This window comes from Carassius carassius, chromosome 8 (assembly GCF_963082965.1).
Source record: "Carassius carassius chromosome 8, fCarCar2.1, whole genome shotgun sequence".
Classification (NCBI taxonomy): Eukaryota; Metazoa; Chordata; class Actinopteri; order Cypriniformes; family Cyprinidae; genus Carassius; species Carassius carassius.
The window spans coordinates 17,220,802-17,244,564 of NC_081762.1; the positions used below are offsets into that span (position 1 = coordinate 17,220,802).

The following is a 23,763-nucleotide window of genomic DNA, read 5'->3' on the forward strand; positions in this document are numbered from 1 at the left end:
TTCTGTGAAGTTTTAACGTCCCCTAAAATAACTTTCTGCCATTATAAACTGCATACCCAGATACAATAAAAAATAAAAGGTCCCCAGGACTCCTGTTTGCTGCGCATGTAAGATAAACGCTGTACAAATAAGCACAAGCTGTTTGTTCTCTAGTTTAAAAGTGTTTGCTGTTAACTTTTAAATAATTGAATGGAGTAGACTGCTGTTTGTGCGAGACTTACCCAGGAATCGTTCAAATCTTCAAAATAATCCGCGCTAACTATCTACTGTCTGGCACTCGTCGAACCGAACTTTTTTTTTCTTTTTCTTAGTTCAGTGAGTTGATGACTCGAGATCCGGTAGAACCGATTCTGATTCTTGATCGAATCGTTCGGAGGTTTAAGCGATTGCTTGAACGCTTTACAGAGTAATTGATTGCGGACAAGATATGACAAACCACCGATGATGATGTGATCTGTAAATATTTACTAAAATAAAACAGGAAAGCGCTGGATTTTTCGTTTTTGTTTTTATTTCCATAGTGAAATAAATAGGCTAATATGTGCAGGCATTTATATTCGTCTATAGTAATAATAATAATGTTGTTGTTGCTGCGATTTTCAAATAAAATCAGCGAAATTTGACAAAAACAGTGGTTTCATTACTTGGTTGGCGGATGTAAACAGCGATCACACTACTGGCGTAGAGCCACTTTTTTCACCTTGGCTTCGGCGGATTTATTAAAATAAATAAAAACCGATATGAACTTGTTTTTATTTATAAAGTGTAACACATATTTTTTATTCTGAAAATCACTGTATTTCTAAACATGTGCGTTCTCTGTTTATCCAACTAGCCTAACGTTACACCAACGTCCACGTTTTGAGTCGTCACTGGTGAATATGGTAAGATAGATCACAATGACCGCAATAAAATGTAAGTCAAATCTCACTGTGAATGCATATGAACACATTACAAAAGTTTTAGGTTAAGATTTACGTTTATTTCATTCCAATGCAAGACATTGTAAACAATATGTTGTTTGTGTGTGAGACAAATTCAATCAATACATTAAAAACAATATGTTGTGTGTGTGTGTGTGTGTGTGTGTGTGTGTATACATGAGCCTGGGATATACTTATTCAATTAGAATATAATTGTTTTGGAACTCATGGGTGTTTGATCCTCTTAATAGACCTGCTGGTGTTATCATCTAAAAATCCATTGCATCATTTTTAAAACTGGTTAAAATCATAGACTGCAAAAAAAAAAAAAAACCTCTCCTTTAGTTCAGTTGGTGATTCAACGGCCTCTGTAATTATCATACCAGTGTAGTTCACTCTTTGGCATACTGTGGATCCTTGTGAAATCCATCACTCAAAGCAGCTTCTGTGCATCTGTGTTATATAGGGCACATCTGCAACACTTCCGTCATGCAGAGCTGCAAGAATGTGAATGCAACAAACTAGACCTCGAGCACTCATGCTGGTGCGATTAGGATATCCATCCTCTCACATTCATCTGCACTCTTCTCATCCACAAAGGATTGTGCATATATTGCCTTTGAACATTACAGGCTTTGCTTTTCACAGATAATTGTGCAGAAATTTCCAAAGTTGCCAATTAACAGTGCACAACACTTAAGTTCCTTCTGGAAAGATTTAGGATTAAGTGCAAGAACCCAAAGTCAAAACACAAGATAATTATATCAATTTGTCATGAGAAATCAAAACAGATCATTTTAGGATCTTTTGACCCAGAGTGTTTTACTGACTCATTAGTGAAAAAAAAACACAAAAAAAACAAAAACAAAAAAATCTCCCCGGAAGATGCACACATACACACACATTTTTTTTTTTTTAATTGACATTACTAAAATTATTTCGGGGTGAGGGGTTCTCCCACAGAATGCTACTTGTAAATATATTCATAAACATACTGATAATGCATGGATTTTTTTTGTTTAGGACATGCTTCTCAGTTTCCGTCAAATTCCACATGACAATGTACTTCTAAATGAACAAAACCTGTGTTTATGAAATGTCCTCAGTTTCCTCCACAGTGTTTCTGGGAGAGCAGCACCGTCTGAACCAGTGCAGTAGCCGCAATCTCCGTGAAGTTGGCCCAACTAAGCCCCCTCTCTGGGATTCTCCTCTCTCCGCTCCTTCCTCCCTGTCTTCACTCAGGACATGCAAAACCTCCATCCTTTCACTGACACTTTCCCTCTGTTGAGTCGTCACTATTTGAGCTCCTCCAAACTGCTCTCCATCTCCTTCCAGCATCAGTGTTTGCACGGCTCTGTCCGTAACCCGTCTGAATCTGTCCACTCTTACTGCTGCATCAGTAATGAGGCGCTCCATAATCTCAGAGTGCTGACTACTTGTTTCTGCTTCTTCGCTCTTAAGTCGATTGATCTCAATCAGCATACACTCCCTTAACAGAAGTATTTCCTTTTCTTTTTCTATGAGCTTGAGTCTGTCAGTTTCTCTCTCATGCTGGAGGGCTTCATTATATCTTTCCATTTCAGCTTTCCGTAGCTCCAACTCGATTTTTTCTCTATGCATTCCGAGTCTTTCCAGTTCCTTCCTCTGTATGTCTTGTAATCTGATGTTTAGTTCATCTTTTATTTCCTGTATTCTCCTTTTTATTGCACCTGTCTCTTTATACTGTGGTAGAGCATCTCTTTCCTGTTCTTCAGTTTGTGTCTCTTGAGTTATCTTCTGCTTAACATCCTCTGTATGTTCTTGAATGGATTTTGTAGACACTATTGCTTCTTTGTCTTCTTGTTCACTCTGAATATTAGTTTCCTGTTGAGTCTTCACAGTCCTTGTCTGTCTTTGTATGTCAGTCTCAATTTGTTGCAGTTCTCTTCTTTTGTATTCGTAGCTTTGTGTGAGATACTCAATCTCCTTGGTAAGTCTCAGTACCTCAGCATGAACCTTCTCCAGGCTGTTCCTCCTCCTCTCGAGACTCTCCATGATCACTGACTTTTCTTCTTCAGCGGTTTTACATTCATCCCTCAATTTATGCAGGTGTTCCTTTGCCTTCTCCATCTCAAGAAGGCCAGCTTGTATGATCTTCATTTTGTTCTCCATTTCTTCATGTTGCCTCTGTAATTCCGCTGTCATGATGTTGAGCTCATCTCCTTCTAGGGCCGTGCCATACATTAGCTGAAGAACTTCTTTTTGGGCGTCAGTTTTGGAGGTTTTTGCTTCTGTTTCTCCACCTATTTTGTCCCAATGAATCTCAGTCAGTTCCAGACTGCTGTCTCTGTCTGTCTTTTTCTCCTCTTTAGTGAATGGTACTTGTTCCAGTGCTGTTTTGTATGTGACTTTCTCAGCATCCCTGTCACTTCCAATGGAAGCATCATCTGTTTTTCCCTTGATTTTTAGTGTCTCCTGTTCATTTAGCTTTTGTAGAAGCAACTCATTTTCGATGTTTTCCTTCTCTTCTTTCAGTGATGCTATGGTCTTTTCCAGTTGTCCCAACTTTCTCAGGAATGCTTCTGTGATACTCTCTATTTCCTTATTTTTCTTCTCAAGGTTGTTTGATATATCCTCCTTGTCTTGTGTAAGTTGTAGCAGTTTTTCTTCATTTCTTGACTTCTCCTTCATGACTTCCTTCATATTTCTCTCAAAGTCTTTTTTTGCTTGTTCAAGTTCATGTCTCTCTTTTTTCATCATCATCTTCATTCTTTCCAAATCTTCAATTTCTTTGTTTAAAGTGTCTGTTATTTCTTGCACTTCAGATGTGTGCGTGTCTTTTGACTTTGTATCAGTGTGTTTTTTCTTTGTTGCAGCTGTTCCGTCTTCTAAATCCTTTTGTCTGCTATCATCTGTTTTCTTAAAGTCATACAAAGGTGTTTGTGTTTCAGCATCAACTGAGGTGGTCTTCGTTTGAACTATCTCAAGTTCATCTGTTTTTAGTTTTTTTACTTCTACTTCCTCTCTTAGGACATCAGCATCCCTTTTTGAGTGATCTTTTGTTTTCATCTCTTCTGGTATGTGTTGCATTTCCGCTTCCTGTCTCTTTATTTCAATCTTCATGTTTAACATCTCCAGTTCAGATAATTGTCTGTTTATTTGCTCTTGCAGTTCCTCCTTTGTTCTTGTTTTTTCTTCTATAATGCCTTCCAAGTCCTCTTTTTCTTTCTGTATCATGTCTTTATCTTGTTGCAGCAAAGTTCTCTCGTGTTGTACGCTTTGTTTGCTGACTTCAGCTTCTTTCTTCAGCCTGTTTAAATCAGCTCTCTCCTTTTCGATGCAATATTTTTCACTCTCAGTTATCTTCTTGTTGTTTTCAATCTCCTTTTTGTCCCTTTGAATGTCATTATTAAGCTTTTCAAGCTCTTCTTGTTTTGTCTGGATATTTTTATTGAGGATATGTCTGTTTTCATCAAGTTCAGACTTCTCTTTCTGAAGCACATCTCTCTCTCGTTTGATGGCCGCCATGATATCTTCTAATTCCTGCTGCTGTTGATCTAATATGAGCTTTTTCTTTTCAATCTGATTTTTTTCCACCTCAATTGTGTTCCTCAGTTCTTCGTGTTCATCCTTCTGTTTCTGGAGATCAACCTGCAATTCAGCATCTGTCTTTTCTTCTTCAGTGTCCTCCCTGACCATTTGTAAAGCAGCTTGGATCTGTGTTTCACTCTCCACTGCTGTTTTTACATCTTTCTTCTTTATTTTGGTCTTGGCTTGCTGATGAATTTCTGTCAGTAAATTTGCTCTTTTCTGCATTAAATTTTCCATCTCTTTTTCAAACTGATCTCTGTTTTCTGCCATTTCTTGCTTGGAGCTTTCAATCTCAAAATGTAAGCATTGCAGTTCATCTTTCTTTATCTGGATTTCTTTCTTCAAAGCATCAGTCTCCTCTCTTTCCTTTCCAAGAGGTTCCTTATCCCTTGTTGTATCTGCTGTGATTTTCTCAAGCTCATCGGTCTGTTGCTTTGCATCAACTTTGATTTGATCAGAATCATTCTTCTGATCTTCAAATCTTTTGATGTTTTCTTGTAGTTGTTGTCTCTCTTTTTCCAGATGAGTTTTCATGTTCTCTAAATTATTTCTAATTTTTCTGTTTTCATTCATCAAGTCATTGACCTCCTGCTGCTGTTGATTCATAACATGTTGACTCTTTTCCAGCTGCATTTTCTCAGCCATCACAATGTTTCTTAGGTTATCTACATCTTTTCTTTGCATTTCAAGTTCTCTTTCTTTGTTTTCCAGATCCAGTTCTTTAAGTCGTATTTCATTCTGTGTGCCTTCCACTGTATCTCTTAGCTGTGTCATATCAGCAATCTTCTGCTCCAAGGCCAGCCTCTCTTTGTGCAGTTCTTGCATTGTTAAGTCATTCTTTTCTTTTTGTTTTTCAAGATCTTCTCTTAGAGTTTCATTCTCTGCTTTGCTCTTTTCTAAGTTCTCTTTTTGTGTCTGAAGTAGCAGTAGATCTGATTGCAGAAGCTTTGTCTTCCTTTCGATGTCAGCACGCATAGTACTGAGCTCTTCTTCTTTTCTTCTGATGTCATCCAGTCTCTTTGGATTGTTCTCTTGGTCTTCACTGGCTTGAGATGTAATGATTTCCTCATTAAGCTTTTCAGACTTTCTTTGTAAATCTGCCTTGATCTCCTCCAGTGAGTCTTTTTCTTTTTGAATATTTAGTTTGTCCATGTTAATTTGCACAATCTTGCTGTCCAGTTGAGATCTTTTATTTTCAGTTTCGGTCATCAGCTGCTTTAGCTTTTTCTTTTCCTCTTCAATGTTCTTCTTCTCCAACTGTAACTCAGTTTTTAATTGATCCATTTCATGTTTTTCTGTTAACAGTCTGTCCAGCATGTCTTTCTTCTCTTCCTCATATTTATTTCTCAATTGCTCTAGGTCTTCCAACTCTCTCTTGATGGTTTTTTGAATGTTTTCAATCTCTTGCTTTTCTTGTTTTACTTCTGCTTTCTCTCTTTCAAGTTCACTCTTCTCACTTTCTGAGATGTTCCTTAGCTCTTCTACTTTGGTTTTCTGTTTCTGTATATCGGCTTCCAAGAGAGTTACTTTCTCTCTCTTATTTTCCATTTCAGTGGTTTTCCTTTCTAGCTCAACATTCATTTTCTCCAAAGCCTTTCTTTCTCTTTGCATGTCATTCTCTTTGATTGCAATCTCCTCCTGCTGTTTTCTGATTATTTTCTCTAGCTCTTCATGTTTAGTCTGTATTTCTGCATTCATCTGTTCAATTTGATTCCTTTCTTTTGCCAACATCACCTTGACATTTTCTACGTCTTCTAATTGTCTTTGTATCTCAACCTCAGCATGCTTCTCTCTTCTTTTGTTCTCTTCTGCTAGTTTATCCATATCTTCTCTTTCTTTTTGTTGTTGAATAACTAAAGCATTTAGACTTTCCTTCTCTTTTTGTAAGTCCTTTATAATTTTCTCTTGAGCATTTGTCTCATCTTGAATCTCAGTCCTTATATCTTCTAATTTTTGTTTTTCAAGCTTGATCTCTTCTTTTTGGTCATTTAATTGGGTTTGCATCTTTTCAATATGTTCCATCTTTCTATTAATTCTCTCTTTGGTGGTTTCAACATCCTCTTTCTCTTTCAGTAATTGATCATTCAGATGTGATATCCTTTTTATCTCAGTTTTTAAGATTTGCATGTCCTCGTCATCTTGTCTGGACCTTTCAGTGGCTACCTGTGTCTCAACCCACATTATTTCTGCAGCTTTCCCAATGTCTTCCAGTTTTTGTTTGTTTATTTCACACCTCTCTTGTTCTAGCTCACTCTTCTCCATTGTCACTATGTTCATCATTTCTTCTAGGTCTGTTGTCTGCTTTTGAATTTCGTCTTTCATGTGCAGCAGCTCGTCTCTTCTCATTCTTAAATCTTCATTTTCCTTTTTGATTTTTTCGCGTTCTTTAGCCATTTCATCCTTAAATTTCTCCAGAATTTTCTTCTCTGCCTCTCTCTCCTCTGTTTTGAACTTCTGTACATTTTCTAATTCCTTATTATTCAGTTCATTCACCATGTCCTGTAATCTAGCTTCTGCTTCTCTCTTTTCTTTTTCTAGGAACTGACAAGTGCTTTTCAGTTCAGATTTCTCCCTGTTCAAATTGTCATTCATCTGTTCCAGTTCATTCTTTTGTCTCTTTGTTTCAATGAGGATTGCTTCAATCTGGATAATTTCATCTTGTAAGTTATTATCCCTGTCCGTGTCCCTTATTTCTGCAGCCATTTGATGCATTTCAGATTTCTTCTTTTCTAGCTTACCCTTCTCTCTTTTTATAATGTCCAACAGGTTTTCGATTTCCCTCTGCTCATTCTGGAGGTCAGCTTTCATCCTTACTATTTTATCTTTCTCTTCTTTCAATGTGTGCATAACACTGTGTGTTTCATCATATTGCACTTCTGCATTGGTTTTCTGTGGTTCTTCTTTCTGCAAATCTGTTTTTATTTGCTCCAGTTCATGTTTTTCTCTCTCACATTCCTTTCGTATCTTCTGAATTTCTTCTCTTTCATTGTCAATTTCAGTCTTCATTTTTTCAAATTCTGTTCTCCTTTGATGAAGCTCTTTTTGTCTCAGTTCTTCAATGTTCTCCATTTCTTCTTGCTTTGTTTTAATCTCCTCCTCAATCTGTTTAATCTTGTTTATCCATTTATTTGCCTCAGTCATAATAATTTTAAACTCTTCCTGTTCTTTGAAAAGTTGAGCTGCCATTTCATCTACCCTTTCCTTTTGTTTCAGTATATCATCTGAAAGTCTCTCTATGCCCTCTGCTCTCCTTAACCTAGATTCCAGTTTTTCTCTTTCTGTCTCTATGTTTTGTTGCATAAGCCTAAACTCCTCTTTTTGTGTCTCCAGATCGACTCTCATTCTATTCAGTTCATTTCTTTCCGAGTTCAGCATTGCCTGACGCATTTCCATTTCCATTTGCTCCTTCTGCAGCCCAGTGATTCTCTTTTCAACCTCATCCCTCTCCTTCCGTAATGCCTCCTTTTGGTTCTGTATTTCTTCCAGGTATCTTTTTGTAGACTCCTCTCTCTCTGGAAGTATGTCAGTTAACTCATGTCCCTCCATTTCTTTGGTGTCCACCATCTCTTGTCTCTTTTGTTTTATCTCTGTATTTATGAAATCCAACTCCTCTTGTCTCTGATTCATCTCAAAAGAGATAGTATCCATTTCTCTTCTCTTTTCTTGAAGTTGAACTTCCATGTTTTCTATTTTCTCCTGTTTGTTCCTGATCTCCATTTGAATGTTTTCAATGTCCATCTTAATTTGATCTTGAGTCATTTCTAACTCAGATCTTTCATTGTCCATATTCTGTCTACATAACTCCAACTCTTCATATTGTTTTTCAAGAGCAGCTTTATATTTCTCCAGATTCTTCCTCTCTCTGTCAGTGTGTTGTCTCATTGTCTCAATCTCTTTCTGGTCTCTCTGTAAAAGAAGTCTTGTCTTTTCTAGTTCCCTCTTCTCAGTCATCAACATTTCAGCTTCATCTTCATTGAACTCCAACTTTACTATCATGGATGGATCAGGTATATCTTTATATTCCGATGTCAGTGCAGTGTCTTCTTGGCTCGAGTCCATTTTGGTTTCCTCACTTCTCATTTTGAGCTCTGTGTCCTCCTGATCTCTCATTCTTTCTAATTCATCTTCCGTCCATTTTGTCATGAACGTTGTATATTCCTTATGAATGCCTGTGTGTTCCTCAACAATCTGTTCCCGAGGGGCTGGAATGTCACCTACGGGTATGTCATCTAGTTTAGATGTTTGTGTAGCAGAACTAACCAAAATTAATTCCAGCATCTGTGTTGGTTGTTTTCTCTTCATCTCATCCAGTGCCTCTCTCTGATGTTCAAGGATTTTCTTGCTTCTTTCAAGTGCTTCCCTTTCCCTTTGAATCTCAAACAAGAGTCTGTTGGCTTCATCTATCTGTATCTGTTTTCCTTGAGAGGCCATTTCTTCTCTCTTCTGTTGAAGAAGCTGTCCAGATAGAAGTTCTTCTTTTAATGTTTCAGACACATCTTTCTCTTTTTCTAACTCGTGTGTCTGCTCTTTCATGATGCCTGTTTCATCAGTCTGTCTCTTGATTTCAGCCTTGGACTGAAATTTGAAATTTTTCTTTGACTGCTCATATTCATCAATTCTCTGTTGTAATTCTGTCCATTTATGATTTATTTCTTCTCTTTCTCTTTCCAGAATGTCTCTGCAGTCCTTCAACTCTTGTTTTTGTTTATTTATGTTTGTGTTCATCTTTTCCAGATCTTCTTTTCGTCTGTTTGTTTCTTCAATGACACTCTTAATTTCTTCCTTTTCCTTTTGTAGATGAGCTTCCTTTTTTTTCAGTGTGCCTCTCTCCTTATTAATTTCCTCTTCCATGTATCGTATTCGTTTATTTTCTTTTTGCTGTTCAGTCTTTATTTGAGCCAGAAAGTCTTTTTCATTATTCATCTTTTGTCTCTCAAGTTCAATTTCTTCTTTATGAAGTTTAATATCATTTCTCTGTTCATGCTCCTCAGCCAATAATTTCTGTACAATTTCTTTGTTTTTCTCTATATTAGATTTTTCTAGTTCAGTCTGTTTTATTTTGTGGTCAAGTTCTGATCTGTCTTCTTCTATTTGCTTTCTTTGCAACAATATTTCCGACCACATCTTCTCCATGTCATTTCTTTTCTGTTCAATGAACTTTCTGTCATCATTCATTTTCTTCTGCTCATAATCTATTTTAGTTTTCTCTCTTTCTAGTTCACTCTTTATCTGATCAAGTTCTTCTCTCACCATCTTTTCTTTTACTCTCATTTCTTCTTCTTTCTCTTGTTCTTTCTTAATATGATCTTGCAGTGTGTTCAACTCTTGCATTTTTAGGCTTATGTCTTGATGTTCCTGCTGAGCTTTAGTTTTCAGCTCCAGGATCTTGACTTTGGTCTCTTCTAGACCTTTTCTTTCTTCTTCTATTTCCTTTTGTTCTGTTAGATATTCTTCCTTCTGTTTGCTGACCTGAGCATCAAATGCATCAATTCTCTGTTGTAACTGTGTCCATTTGTGGTTTATTTCTTCTCTTTCTTGTTCTAAAAGGTCTCTGCTGTTCTTCAACTCTTGTTTTTGTTTAATTATTTCCGTATTCATTTTTTCCAGATCCTCTTGCTTGTTCTTTGTTTCTTCAGTGACACTCTCAATGTCTTCCTTTTCCTTTTGTAGATGAGCTTCCATTTCCTTCAGTGTTTCTCTCTCCTTCTTTATTTCCTCCTCCATGCATTTGATTTGTTCACTTTCTTTTTGCAGCTCTGTCTTACTTTCAGCTAGAATACATTTTTCATCAGTGATCTTTTGTCTTTCAAAGTCAAGTTCTTCTTTCTGGAGTTTAATATAATATCTTTGCTCTTCTTCTTTATCTATTAATTTCTGAACTATTTCTTTGTTATTTTCAATTTCAACCTTTTCTAGATCAATCTCTTGTATTTTCTGGTCAAGTGCTGATCTCTCTAGTTTGATTTCTTCTCTCGTGTCTTCCATTTGCTTTCTTTCTGTCATCATGTCAGACCTTATCTTTTGCAGGTCTTTTCGTTCCCATTCAATCATCTTGCTGTCATCATCCATTTTCTTCTGCTCGTGATCTATTTTAGTTTTCTCTCTTTCTAGTTCACTCTTTATCTGATCAAGTTCTTTTCTCACCATCTTTTCTTTTACTCTCATTTCTTCTTCTTTCTCTTGTTCTTTCTTAATATGTTCTTGCAGTGTGTTCAACTCTTGCATTTTTAGGCTTATGTCTTGATGTTCCTGCTCAGCTTTAGTTTTCAGCTCCAGGATCTTGACTTTGGTCTCTTCTAGACCTTTTCTTTCTTCTTCTATTTCCTTTTGTTCTGTTAGATATTCTTCCTTCTGTTTGCTGACCTGAGCATCAAATGCATCAATTCTCTGTTGTAACTGTGCCCATTTGTGGTTTATTTCTTCTCTTTCTTGTTCTAGAAGGTCTCTGCTGTTCTTCAACTCATGTTTTTGTTCAATTATTTCTGTATTCATTTTTTCCAGATCCTCTTGCTTTCTTTTTGTTTCTTCAGTGACACTCTCAATGTCTTCCTTTTCCTTTTGTAGATGAGCTTCCATTTCCTTCAATGTTTCTCTCTCCTTCTTTATTTCCTCCTCCATGCATTTGATTTGTTCACTTTCTTTTTGCAGCTCCATCTTACTTTCAGCTAGAATACATTTTTCATCAGTGATCTTTTGTCTTTGAAGGTCAAGTTCTTCTTTCTGGAGTTTAATATAATATCTTTGCTCTTCTTCTTTATCTATTAATTTCTGAACTATTTCTTTGTTCTTTTCAATTTCAACCTTTTCTAGATCAATCTCTTGTATTTTCTGGTCAAGTGCTGATCTCTCTAGTTTGATTTCTTCTCTCGTGTCTTCCATTTGCTTTGTTTCTGTCATCATGTCAGACCTTATCTTTTGCAGGTCTTTTCGTTCCCATTCAATCATCTTGCTGTCATCATCCATTTTCTTCTGCTCGTGATCTATTTTAGTTTTCTCTCTTTCTAGTTCACTCTTTATCTGATCAAGTTCTTCTCTCACCATCTTTTCTTTTACTCTCATTTCATCTTCTTTCTCTTGTTCTTTCTTAATATGTTCTTGCAGTGTGTTCAACTCTTGCATTTTTAGGCTTATGTCTTGATGTTCCTGCTGAGCTTTAGTTTTCAGCTCCAGGATCTTGACTTTGGTCTCTTCTAGACCTTTTCTTTCTTCTTCTATTTCCTTTTGTTCTGTTAGATATTCTTCCTTCTGTTTGCTGACCTGAGCATCAAATGCATCAATTCTCTGTTGTAACTGTGTCCATTTGTGGTTTATTTCTTCTCTTTCTTGTTCTAAAAGGTCTCTGCTGTTCTTCAACTCATGTTTTTGTTTAATTATTTCTGTATTTATTTTCTCCAGATCCTCTTGCTTTTTCTTTGTTTCTTCAGTGACACTCTCAATGTCTTCCTTTTCCTTTTGTAGATGAGCTTCCATTTCCTTCAGTGTTTCTCTCTCCTTCTTTATTTCCTCCTCCATGCATTTGATTTGTTCACTTTCTTTTTGCAGCTCTGTTTTACTTTCAGCTAGAATACATTTTTCATCAGTGTTCTTTTGTCTTTCAAGGTCAAGTTCTTCTTTCTGGAGTTTAATATAATATCTTTGCTCTTCTTCTTTATCTATTAATTTCTGAACTATTTCTTTGTTCTTTTCAATTTCAACCTTTTCTAGATCAATCTCTTGTATTTTCTGGTCAAGTGCTGATCTCTCTAGTTTGATTTCTTCTCTCGTGTCTTCCATTTGCTTTGTTTCTGTCATCATGTCAGACCTTATCTTTTGCAGGTCTTTTCGTTCCCGTTCAGTCATCTTGCTGTCATCATCCATTTTCTTCTGCTCGTGATCTATTTTAGTTTTCTCTCTTTCTAGTTCACTCTTTATCTGATCAAGTTCTTCTCTCACCATCTTTTCTTTTACTCTCATTTCTTCTTCTTTCTCTTGTTCTTTCTTAATATGTTCTTGCAGTGTGTTCAACTCTTGCATTTTTAGGCTTATGTCTTGATGTTCCTGCTCAGCTTTAGTTTTCAGCTCCAGGATCTTGACTTTGGTCTCTTCTAGACCTTTTCTTTCTTCTTTTATTTCCTTTTGTTCTGTTAGATATTCTTCCTTCTGTTTGCTGACCTGAGCATCAAATGCATCAATTCTCTGTTGTAACTGTGCCCATTTGTGGTTTATTTCTTCTCTTTCTTGTTCTAGAAGGTCTCTGCTGTTCTTCAACTCTTGTTTTTGTTTAATTATTTCTGTATTCATTTTTTCCAGATCCTCTTGCTTTCTCTTTGTTTCTTCAGTGACACTCTCAATGTCTTCCTTTTCCTTTTGTAGATGAGCTTCCATTTCCTTTAGTGTTTCTCTCTCCTTCTTTATTTCCTCCTCCATGCATTTGATTTGTTCACTTTCTTTTTGCAGCTCTGTCTTACTTTCAGCTAGAATACATTTTTCATCAGTGATCTTTTGTCTTTCAAAGTCAAGTTCTTCTTTCTGGAGTTTAATATAATATCTTTGCTCTTCTTCTTTATCTATTAATTTCTGAACTATTTCTTTGTTCTTTTCAATTTCAACCTTTTCTAGATCAATCTCTTGTATTTTCTGGTCAAGTGCTGATCTCTCTAGTTTGATTTCATCTCTCGTGTCTTCCATTTGCTTTGTTTCTGTCATCATGTCAGACCTTATCTTTTGCAGGTCTTTTCGTTCCCATTCAATCATCTTGCTGTCATCATCCATTTTCTTCTGCTCGTGATCTATTTTAGTTTTCTCTCTTTCTAGTTCACTCTTTATCTGATCAAGTTCTTCTCTCACCATCTTTTCTTTTACTCTCATTTCTTCTTCTTTCTCTTGTTCTTTCTTAATATGTTCTTGCAGTGTGTTCAACTCTTGCATTTTTAGGCTTATGTCTTGATGTTCCTGCTCTGCTTTAGTTTTCAGCTCCAGGATCTTGACTTTGGTCTCTTCTAGACCTTTTCTTTCTTCTTCTATTTCCTTTTGTTCTGTTAGATATTCTTCCTTCTGTTTGCTGACCTGAGCATCAAATGCATCAATTCTCTGTTGTAACTGTGCCCATTTGTGGTTTATTTCTTCTCTTTCTTGTTCTAGAAGGTCTCTGCTGTTCTTCAACTCATGTTTTTGTTCAATTATTTCTGTATTCATTTTTTCCAGATCCTCTTGCTTTCTCTTTGTTTCTTCAGTGACACTCTCAATGTCTTCCTTTTCCTTTTGTAGATGAGCTTCCATTTCCTTCAATGTTTCTCTCTCCTTCTTTATTTCCTCCTCCATGCATTTGATTTGTTCACTTTCTTTTTGCAGCTCCATCTTACTTTCAGCTAGAATACATTTTTCATCATTGATCTTTTGTCTTTGAAGGTCAAGTTCTTCTTTCTGGAGTTTAATATAATATCTTTGCTCTTCTTCTTTATCTATTAATTTCTGAACTATTTCTTTGTTCTTTTCAATTTCAACCTTTTCTAGATCAATCTCTTGTATTTTCTGGTCAAGTGCTGATCTCTCTAGTTTGATTTCATCTCTCGTGTCTTCCATTTGCTTTGTTTCTGTCATCATGTCAGACCTTATCTTTTGCAGGTCTTTTCGTTCCCATTCAATCATCTTGCTGTCATCATCCATTTTCTTCTGCTCGTGATCTATTTTAGTTTTCTCTCTTTCTAGTTCACTCTTTATCTGATCAAGTTCTTCTCTCACCATCTTTTCTTTTACTCTCATTTCTTCTTCTTTCTCTTGTTCTTTCTTAATATGTTCTTGCAGTGTGTTCAACTCTTGCATTTTTAGGCTTATGTCTTGATGTTCCTGCTCAGCTTTAGTTTTCAGCTCCAGGATCTTGACTTTGGTCTCTTCTAGACCTTTTCTTTCTTCTTCTATTTCCTTTTGTTCTGTTAGATATTCTTCCTTCTGTTTGCTGACCTGAGCATCAAATGCATCAATTCTCTGTTGTAACTGTGCCCATTTGTGGTTTATTTCTTCTCTTTCTTGTTCTAGAAGGTCTCTGCTGTTCTTCAACTCATGTTTTTGTTCAATTATTTCTGTATTCATTTTTTCCAGATCCTCTTGCTTTCTCTTTGTTTCTTCAGTGACACTCTCAATGTCTTCCTTTTCCTTTTGTAGATGAGCTTCCATTTCCTTCAATGTTTCTCTCTCCTTCTTTATTTTCTCCTCCATGCATTTGATTTGTTCACTTTCTTTTTGCAGCTCCATCTTACTTTCAGCTAGAATACATTTTTCATCAGTGATCATTTGTCTTTGAAGGTCAAGTTCTTCTTTCTGGAGTTTAATATAATATCTTTGCTCTTCTTCTTTATCTATTAATTTCTGAACTATTTCTTTGTTCTTTTCAATTTCAACCTTTTCTAGATCAATCTCTTGTATTTTCTGGTCAAGTGCTGATCTCTCTAGTTTGATTTCTTCTCTCGTGTCTTCCATTTGCTTTGTTTCTGTCATCATGTCAGACCTTATCTTTTGCAGGTCTTTTCGTTCCCATTCAATCATCTTGCTGTCATCATCCATTTTCTTCTGCTCGTGATCTATTTTAGTTTTCTCTCTTTCTAGTTCACTCTTTATCTGATCAAGTTCTTCTCTCACCATCTTTTCTTTTACTCTCATTTCATCTTCTTTCTCTTGTTCTTTCTTAATATGTTCTTGCAGTGTGTTCAACTCTTGCATTTTTAGGCTTATGTCTTGATGTTCCTGCTGAGCTTTAGTTTTCAGCTCCAGGATCTTGACTTTGGTCTCTTCTAGACCTTTTCTTTCTTCTTCTATTTCCTTTTGTTCTGTTAGATATTCTTCCTTCTGTTTGCTGACCTGAGCATCAAATGCATCAATTCTCTGTTGTAACTGTGTCCATTTGTGGTTTATTTCTTCTCTTTCTTGTTCTAAAAGGTCTCTGCTGTTCTTCAACTCATGTTTTTGTTTAATTATTTCTGTATTTATTTTCTCCAGATCCTCTTGCTTTTTCTTTGTTTCTTCAGTGACACTCTCAATGTCTTCCTTTTCCTTTTGTAGATGAGCTTCCATTTCCTTCAGTGTTTCTCTCTCCTTCTTTATTTCCTCCTCCATGCATTTGATTTGTTCACTTTCTTTTTGCAGCTCTGTTTTACTTTCAGCTAGAATACATTTTTCATCAGTGTTCTTTTGTCTTTCAAGGTCAAGTTCTTCTTTCTGGAGTTTAATATAATATCTTTGCTCTTCTTCTTTATCTATTAATTTCTGAACTATTTCTTTGTTCTTTTCAATTTCAACCTTTTCTAGATCAATCTCTTGTATTTTCTGGTCAAGTGCTGATCTCTCTAGTTTGATTTCTTCTCTCATGTCTTCCATTTGCTTTGTTTCTGTCATCATGTCAGACCTTATCTTTTGCAGGTCTTTTCGTTCCCGTTCAGTCATCTTGCTGTCATCATCCATTTTCTTCTGCTCGTGATCTATTTTAGTTTTCTCTCTTTCTAGTTCACTCTTTATCTGATCAAGTTCTTCTCTCACCATCTTTTCTTTTACTCTCATTTCTTCTTCTTTCTCTTGTTCTTTTTTAATATGTTCTTGCAGTGTGTTCAACTCTTGCATTTTTAGGCTTATGTCTTGATGTTCCTGCTCAGCTTTAGTTTTCAGCTCCAGGATCTTGACTTTGGTCTCTTCTAGACCTTTTCTTTCTTCTTTTATTTCCTTTTGTTCTGTTAGATATTCTTCCTTCTGTTTGCTGACCTGAGCATCAAATGCATCAATTCTCTGTTGTAACTGTGCCCATTTGTGGTTTATTTCTTCTCTTTCTTGTTCTAGAAGGTCTCTGCTGTTCTTCAACTCTTGTTTTTGTTTAATTATTTCTGTATTCATTTTTTCCAGATCCTCTTGCTTTCTCTTTGTTTCTTCAGTGACACTCTCAATGTCTTCCTTTTCCTTTTGTAGATGAGCTTCCATTTCCTTTAGTGTTTCTCTCTCCTTCTTTATTTCCTCCTCCATGCATTTGATTTGTTCACTTTCTTTTTGCAGCTCTGTCTTACTTTCAGCTAGAATACATTTTTCATCAGTGATCTTTTGTCTTTCAAAGTCAAGTTCTTCTTTCTGGAGTTTAATATAATATCTTTGCTCTTCTTCTTTATCTATTAATTTCTGAACTATTTCTTTGTTCTTTTCAATTTCAACCGTTTCTAGATCAATCTCTTGTATTTTCTGGTCAAGTGCTGATCTCTCTAGTTTGATTTCATCTCTCGTGTCTTCCATTTGCTTTGTTTCTGTCATCATGTCAGACCTTATCTTTTGCAGGTCTTTTCGTTCCCATTCAATCATCTTGCTGTCATCATCCATTTTCTTCTGCTCGTGATCTATTTTAGTTTTCTCTCTTTCTAGTTCACTCTTTATCTGATCAAGTTCTTCTCTCACCATCTTTTCTTTTACTCTCATTTCTTCTTCTTTCTCTTGTTCTTTCTTAATATGTTCTTGCAGTGTGTTCAACTCTTGCATTTTTAGGCTTATGTCTTGATGTTCCTGCTCAGCTTTAGTTTTCAGCTCCAGGATCTTGACTTTGGTCTCTTCTAGACCTTTTCTTTCTTCTTCTATTTCCTTTTGTTCTGTTAGATATTCTTCCTTCTGTTTGCTGACCTGAGCATCAAATGCATCAATTCTCTGTTGTAACTGTGCCCATTTGTGGTTTATTTCTTCTCTTTCTTGTTCTAGAAGGTCTCTGCTGTTCTTCAACTCATGTTTTTGTTCAATTATTTCTGTATTCATTTTTTCCAGATCCTCTTGCTTTCTCTTTGTTTCTTCAGTGACACTCTCAATGTCTTCCTTTTCCTTTTGTAGATGAGCTTCCATTTCCTTCAATGTTTCTCTCTCCTTCTTTATTTCCTCCTCCATGCATTTGATTTGTTCACTTTCTTTTTGCAGCTCCATCTTACTTTCAGCTAGAATACATTTTTCATCAGTGATCTTTTGTCTTTGAAGGTCAAGTTCTTCTTTCTGGAGTTTAATATAATATCTTTGCTCTTCTTCTTTATCTATTAATTTCTGAACTATTTCTTTGTTCTTTTCAATTTCAACCTTTTCTAGATCAATCTCTTGTATTTTCTGGTCAAGTGCTGATCTCTCTAGTTTGATTTCATCTCTCGTGTCTTCCATTTGCTTTGTTTCTGTCATCATGTCAGACCTTATCTTTTGCAGGTCTTTTCGTTCCCATTCAATCATCTTGCTGTCATCATCCATTTTCTTCTGCTCGTGATCTATTTTAGTTTTCTCTCTTTCTAGTTCACTCTTTATCTGATCAAGTTCTTCTCTCACCATCTTTTCTTTTAATCTCATTTCATCTTCTTTCTCTTGTTCTTTCTTAATATGTTCTTGCAGTGTGTTCAACTCTTGCATTTTTAGGCTTATGTCTTGATGTTCCTGCTGAGCTTTAGTTTTCAGCTCCAGGATCTTGACTTTGGTCTCTTCTAGACCTTTTCTTTCTTCTTCTATTTCCTTTTGTTCTGTTAGATATTCTTCCTTCTGTTTGCTGACCTGGGCATCAAATGCATCAATTCTCTGTTGTAACTGTGTCCATTTGTGGTTTATTTCTTCTCTTTCTTGTTCTAAAAGGTCTCTGCTGTTCTTCAACTCATGTTTTTGTTTAATTATTTCTGTATTTATTTTCTCCAGATCCTCTTGCTTTTTCTTTGTTTCTTCAGTGACACTCTCAATGTCTTCCTTTTCCTTTTGTAGATGAGCTTCCATTTCCTTCAGTGTTTCTCTCTCCTTCTTTATTTCCTCCTCCATGCATTTGATTTGTTCACTTTCTTTTTGCAGCTCTGTTTTACTTTCAGCTAGAATACATTTTTCATCAGTGATCTTTCGTCTTTCAAAGTCAAGTTCTTCTTTCTGGAGTTTAATATAATATCTTTGCTCTTCTTCTTTATCTATTAATTTCTGAACTATTTCTTTGTTCTTTTCAATTTCAACCTTTTCTAGATCAATCTCTTGTATTTTCTGGTCAAGTGCTGATCTCTCTAGTTTGATTTCATCTCTCGTGTCTTCCATTTGCTTTGTTTCTGTCATCATGTCAGACCTTATCTTTTGCAGGTCTTTTCGTTCCCATTCAATCATCTTGCTGTCATCATCCATTTTCTTCTGCTCGTGATCTATTTTAGTTTTCTCTCTTTCTAGTTCACTCTTTATCTGATCAAGTTCTTCTCTCACCATCTTTTCTTTTACTCTCATTTCTTCTTCTTTCTCTTGTTCTTTCTTAATATGTTCTTGCAGTGTGTTCAACTCTTGCATTTTTAGGCTTATGTCTTGATGTTCCTGCTCAGCTTTAGTTTTCAGCTCCAGGATCTTGACTTTGGTCTCTTCTAGACCTTTTCTTTCTTCTTTTATTTCCTTTTGTTCTGTTAGATATTCTTCCTTCTGTTTGCTGACCTGAGCATCAAATGCATCAATTCTCTGTTGTAACTGTGTCCATTTGTGGTTTATTTCTTCTCTTTCTTGTTCTAGAAGGTCTCTGCTTTTCTTCAACTCATGTTTTTGTTCAATTATTTCTGTATTCATTTTTTCCAGATCCTCTTGCTTTCTCTTTGTTTCTTCAGTGACACTCTCAATGTCTTCCTTTTCCTTTTGTAGATGAGCTTCCATTTCCTTTAGTGTTTCTCTCTCCTTCTTTATTTCCTCCTCCATGCATTTGATTTGTTCACTTTCTTTTTGCAGCTCTGTCTTACTTTCAGCTAGAATACATTTTTCATCAGTGATCTTTTGTCTTTCAAAGTCAAGTTCTTCTTTCTGGAGTTTAATATAATATCTTTGCTCTTCTTCTTTATCTATTAATTTCTGAACTATTTCTTTGTTCTTTTCAATTTCAACCTTTTCTAGATCAATCTCTTGTATTTTCTGGTCAAGTGCTGATCTCTCTAGTTTGATTTCATCTCTCGTGTCTTCCATTTGCGTTGTTTCTGTCATCATGTCAGACCTTATCTTTTGCAGGTCTTTTCGTTCCCATTCAATCATCTTGCTGTCATCATCCATTTTCTTCTGCTCGTGATCTATTTTAGTTTTCTCTCTTTCTAGTTCACTCTTTATCTGATCAAGTTCTTCTCTCACCATCTTTTCTTTTACTCTCATTTCTTCTTCTTTCTCTTGTTCTTTCTTAATATGTTCTTGCAGTGTGTTCAACTCTTGCATTTTTAGGCTTATGTCTTGATGTTCCTGCTCAGCTTTAGTTTTCAGCTCCAGGATCTTGACTTTGGTCTCTTCTAGACCTTTTCTTTCTTCTTCTATTTCCTTTTGTTCTGTTAGATATTCTTCCTTCTGTTTGCTGACCTGAGCATCAAATGCATCAATTCTCTGTTGTAACTGTGCCCATTTGTGGTTTATTTCTTCTCTTTCTTGTTCTAGAAGGTCTCTGCTGTTCTTCAACTCATGTTTTTGTTCAATTATTTCTGTATTCATTTTTTCCAGATCCTCTTGCTTTCTCTTTGTTTCTTCAGTGACACTCTCAATGTCTTCCTTTTCCTTTTGTAGATGAGCTTCCATTTCCTTCAATGTTTCTCTCTCCTTCTTTATTTTCTCCTCCATGCATTTGATTTGTTCACTTTCTTTTTGCAGCTCCATCTTACTTTCAGCTAGAATACATTTTTCATCAGTGATCTTTTGTCTTTGAAGGTCAAGTTCTTCTTTCTGGAGTTTAATATAATATCTTTGCTCTTCTTCTTTATCTATTAATTTCTGAACTATTTCTTTGTTCTTTTCAATTTCAACCTTTTCTAGATCAATCTCTTGTATTTTCTGGTCAAGTGCTGATCTCTCTAGTTTGATTTCTTCTCTCGTGTCTTCCATTTGCTTTGTTTCTGTCATCATGTCAGACCTTATCTTTTGCAGGTCTTTTCGTTCCCATTCAATCATCTTGCTGTCATCATCCATTTTCTTCTGCTCGTGATCTATTTTAGTTTTCTCTCTTTCTAGTTCACTCTTTATCTGATCAAGTTCTTCTCTCACCATCTTTTCTTTTACTCTCATTTCATCTTCTTTCTCTTGTTCTTTCTTAATATGTTCTTGCAGTGTGTTCAACTCTTGCATTTTTAGGCTTATGTCTTGATGTTCCTGCTGAGCTTTAGTTTTCAGCTCCAGGATCTTGACTTTGGTCTCTTCTAGACCTTTTCTTTCTTCTTCTATTTCCTTTTGTTCTGTTAGATATTCTTCCTTCTGTTTGCTGACCTGAGCATCAAATGCATCAATTCTCTGTTGTAACTGTGTCCATTTGTGGTTTATTTCTTCTCTTTCTTGTTCTAAAAGGTCTCTGCTGTTCTTCAACTCATGTTTTTGTTTAATTATTTCTGTATTTATTTTCTCCAGATCCTCTTGCTTTTTTTTTGTTTCTTCAGTGACACTTTCAATGTCTTCCTTTTCCTTTTGTAGATGAGCTTCCATTTCCTTCAGTGTTTCTCTCTCCTTCTTTATTTCCTCCTCCATGCATTTGATTTGTTCACTTTCTTTTTGCAGCTCTGTTTTACTTTCAGCTAGAATACATTTTTCATCAGTGTTCTTTTGTCTTTCAAGGTCAAGTTCTTCTTTCTGGAGTTTAATATAATATCTTTGCTCTTCTTCTTTATCTATTAATTTCTGAACTATTTCTTTGTTCTTTTCAATTTCAACCTTTTCTAGATCAATCTCTTGTATTTTCTGGTCAAGTGCTGATCTCTCTAGTTTGATTTCTTCTCTCGTGTCTTCCATTTGCTTTGTTTCTGTCATCATGTCAGACCTTATCTTTTGCAGGTCTTTTCGTTCCCGTTCAGTCATCTTGCTGTCATCATCCATTTTCTTCTGCTCGTGATCTATTTTAGTTTTCTCTCTTTCTAGTTCACTCTTTATCTGATCAAGTTCTTCTCTCACCATCTTTTCTTTTACTCTCATTTCTTCTTCTTTCTCTTGTTCTTTCTTAATATGTTCTTGCAGTGTGTTCAACTCTTGCATTTTTAGGCTTATGTCTTGATGTTCCTGCTCAGCTTTAGTTTTCAGCTCCAGGATCTTGACTTTGGTCTCTTCTAGACCTTTTCTTTCTTCTTTTATTTCCTTTTGTTCTGTTAGATATTCTTCCTTCTGTTTGCTGACCTGAGCATCAAATGCATCAATTCTCTGTTGTAACTGTGCCCATTTGTGGTTTATTTCTTCTCTTTCTTGTTCTAGAAGGTCTCTGCTGTTCTTCAACTCTTGTTTTTGTTTAATTATTTCTGTATTCATTTTTTCCAGATCCTCTTGCTTTCTCTTTGTTTCTTCAGTGACACTTTCAATGTCTTCCTTTTCCTTTTGTAGATGAGCTTCCATTTCCTTTAGTGTTTCTCTCTCCTTCTTTATTTCCTCCTCCATGCATTTGATTTGTTCACTTTCTTTTTGCAGCTCTGTCTTACTTTCAGCTAGAATACATTTTTCATCAGTGATCTTTTGTCTTTCAAAGTCAAGTTCTTCTTTCTGGAGTTTAATATAATATCTTTGCTCTTCTTCTTTATCTATTAATTTCTGAACTATTTCTTTGTTCTTTTCAATTTCAACCTTTTCTAGATCAATCTCTTGTATTTTCTGGTCAAGTGCTGATCTCTCTAGTTTGATATCATCTCTCGTGTCTTCCATTTGCTTTGTTTCTGTCATCATGTCAGACCTTATCTTTTGCAGGTCTTTTCGTTCCCATTCAATCATCTTGCTGTCATCATCCATTTTCTTCTGCTCGTGATCTATTTTAGTTTTCTCTCTTTCTAGTTCACTCTTTATCTGATCAAGTTCTTCTCTCACCATCTTTTCTTTTACTCTCATTTCTTCTTCTTTCTCTTGTTCTTTCTTAATATGTTCTTGCAGTGTGTTCAACTCTTGCATTTTTAGGCTTATGTCTTGATGTTCCTGCTCAGCTTTAGTTTTCAGCTCCAGGATCTTGACTTTGGTCTCTTCTAGACCTTTTCTTTCTTCTTCTATTTCCTTTTGTTCTGTTAGATATTCTTCCTTCTGTTTGCTGACCTGAGCATCAAATGCATCAATTCTCTGTTGTAACTGTGCCCATTTGTGGTTTATTTCTTCTCTTTCTTGTTCTAGAAGGTCTCTGCTGTTCTTCAACTCATGTTTTTGTTCAATTATTTCTGTATTCATTTTTTCCAGATCCTCTTGCTTTCTCTTTGTTTCTTCAGTGACACTCTCAATGTCTTCCTTTTCCTTTTGTAGATGAGCTTCCATTTCCTTTAGTGTTTCTCTCTCCTTCTTTATTTCCTCCTCCATGCATTTGATTTGTTCACTTTCTTTTTGCAGCTCCATCTTACTTTCAGCTAGAATACATTTTTCATCAGTGATCTTTTGTCTTTGAAGGTCAAGTTCTTCTTTCTGGAGTTTAATATAATATCTTTGCTCTTCTTCTTTATCTATTAATTTCTGAACTATTTCTTTGTTCTTTTCAATTTCAACCTTTTCTAGATCAATCTCTTGTATTTTCTGGTCAAGTGCTGATCTCTCTAGTTTGATTTCTTCTCTCGTGTCTTCCATTTGCTTTGTTTCTGTCATCATGTCAGACCTTATCTTTTGCAGGTCTTTTCGTTCCCATTCAATCATCTTGCTGTCATCATCCATTTTCTTCTGCTCGTGATCTATTTTAGTTTTCTCTCTTTCTAGTTCACTCTTTATCTGATCAAGTTCTTCTCTCACCATCTTTTCTTTTATTCTCATTTCTTCTTCTTTCTCTTGTTCTTTCTTAATATGTTCTTGCAGTGTGTTCAACTCTTGCATTTTTAGGCTTATGTCTTGATGTTCCTGCTCAGCTTTAGTTTTCAGCTCCAGGATCTTGACTTTGGTCTCTTCTAGACCTTTTCTTTCTTCTTCTATTTCCTTTTGTTCTGTTATATATTCTTCCTTCTGTTTGCTGACCTGAGCATCAAATGCATCAATTCTCTGTTGTAACTGTGCCCATTTGTGGTTTATTTCTTCTCTTTCTTGTTCTAGAAGGTCTCTGCTGTTCTTCAACTCATGTTTTTGTTTAATTATTTCTGTATTCATTTTCTCCAGATCCTCTTGCTTTCTCTTTGTTTCTTCAGTGACACTCTCAATGTCTTCCTTTTCCTTTTGTAGATGAGCTTCCATTTCCTTCAGTGTTTCTCTCTCCTTCTTTATTTCCTCCTCCATGCATTTGATTTGTTCACTTTCTTTTTGCAGCTCTGTTTTACTTTCAGCTAGAATACATTTTTCATCAGTGTTCTTTTGTCTTTCAAGGTCAAGTTCTTCTTTCTTGAGTTTAATATAATTTCTCTGCTCTTCTACT

General features: G+C 35.7%; 1 protein-coding gene across 1 annotated transcript in view; it reads right to left on the minus strand.

Moving 5' to 3' along the window:
• Nucleotides 1-1,827: 1,827 nt before the first annotated feature.
• si:ch211-250g4.3 (extracellular matrix-binding protein ebh) overlaps nucleotides 1,828-23,763 on the minus strand; it is a 59,494-nt gene continuing 37,558 nt past the window's right edge. The window contains exon 6 of the mRNA XM_059555432.1: nucleotides 1,828-23,116. Within this exon, the coding sequence (XP_059411415.1) occupies nucleotides 2,013-23,116 (21,104 nt within the window). The 3' untranslated portion in view covers nucleotides 1,828-2,012. The remainder of the gene's footprint in view (nucleotides 23,117-23,763) is intronic.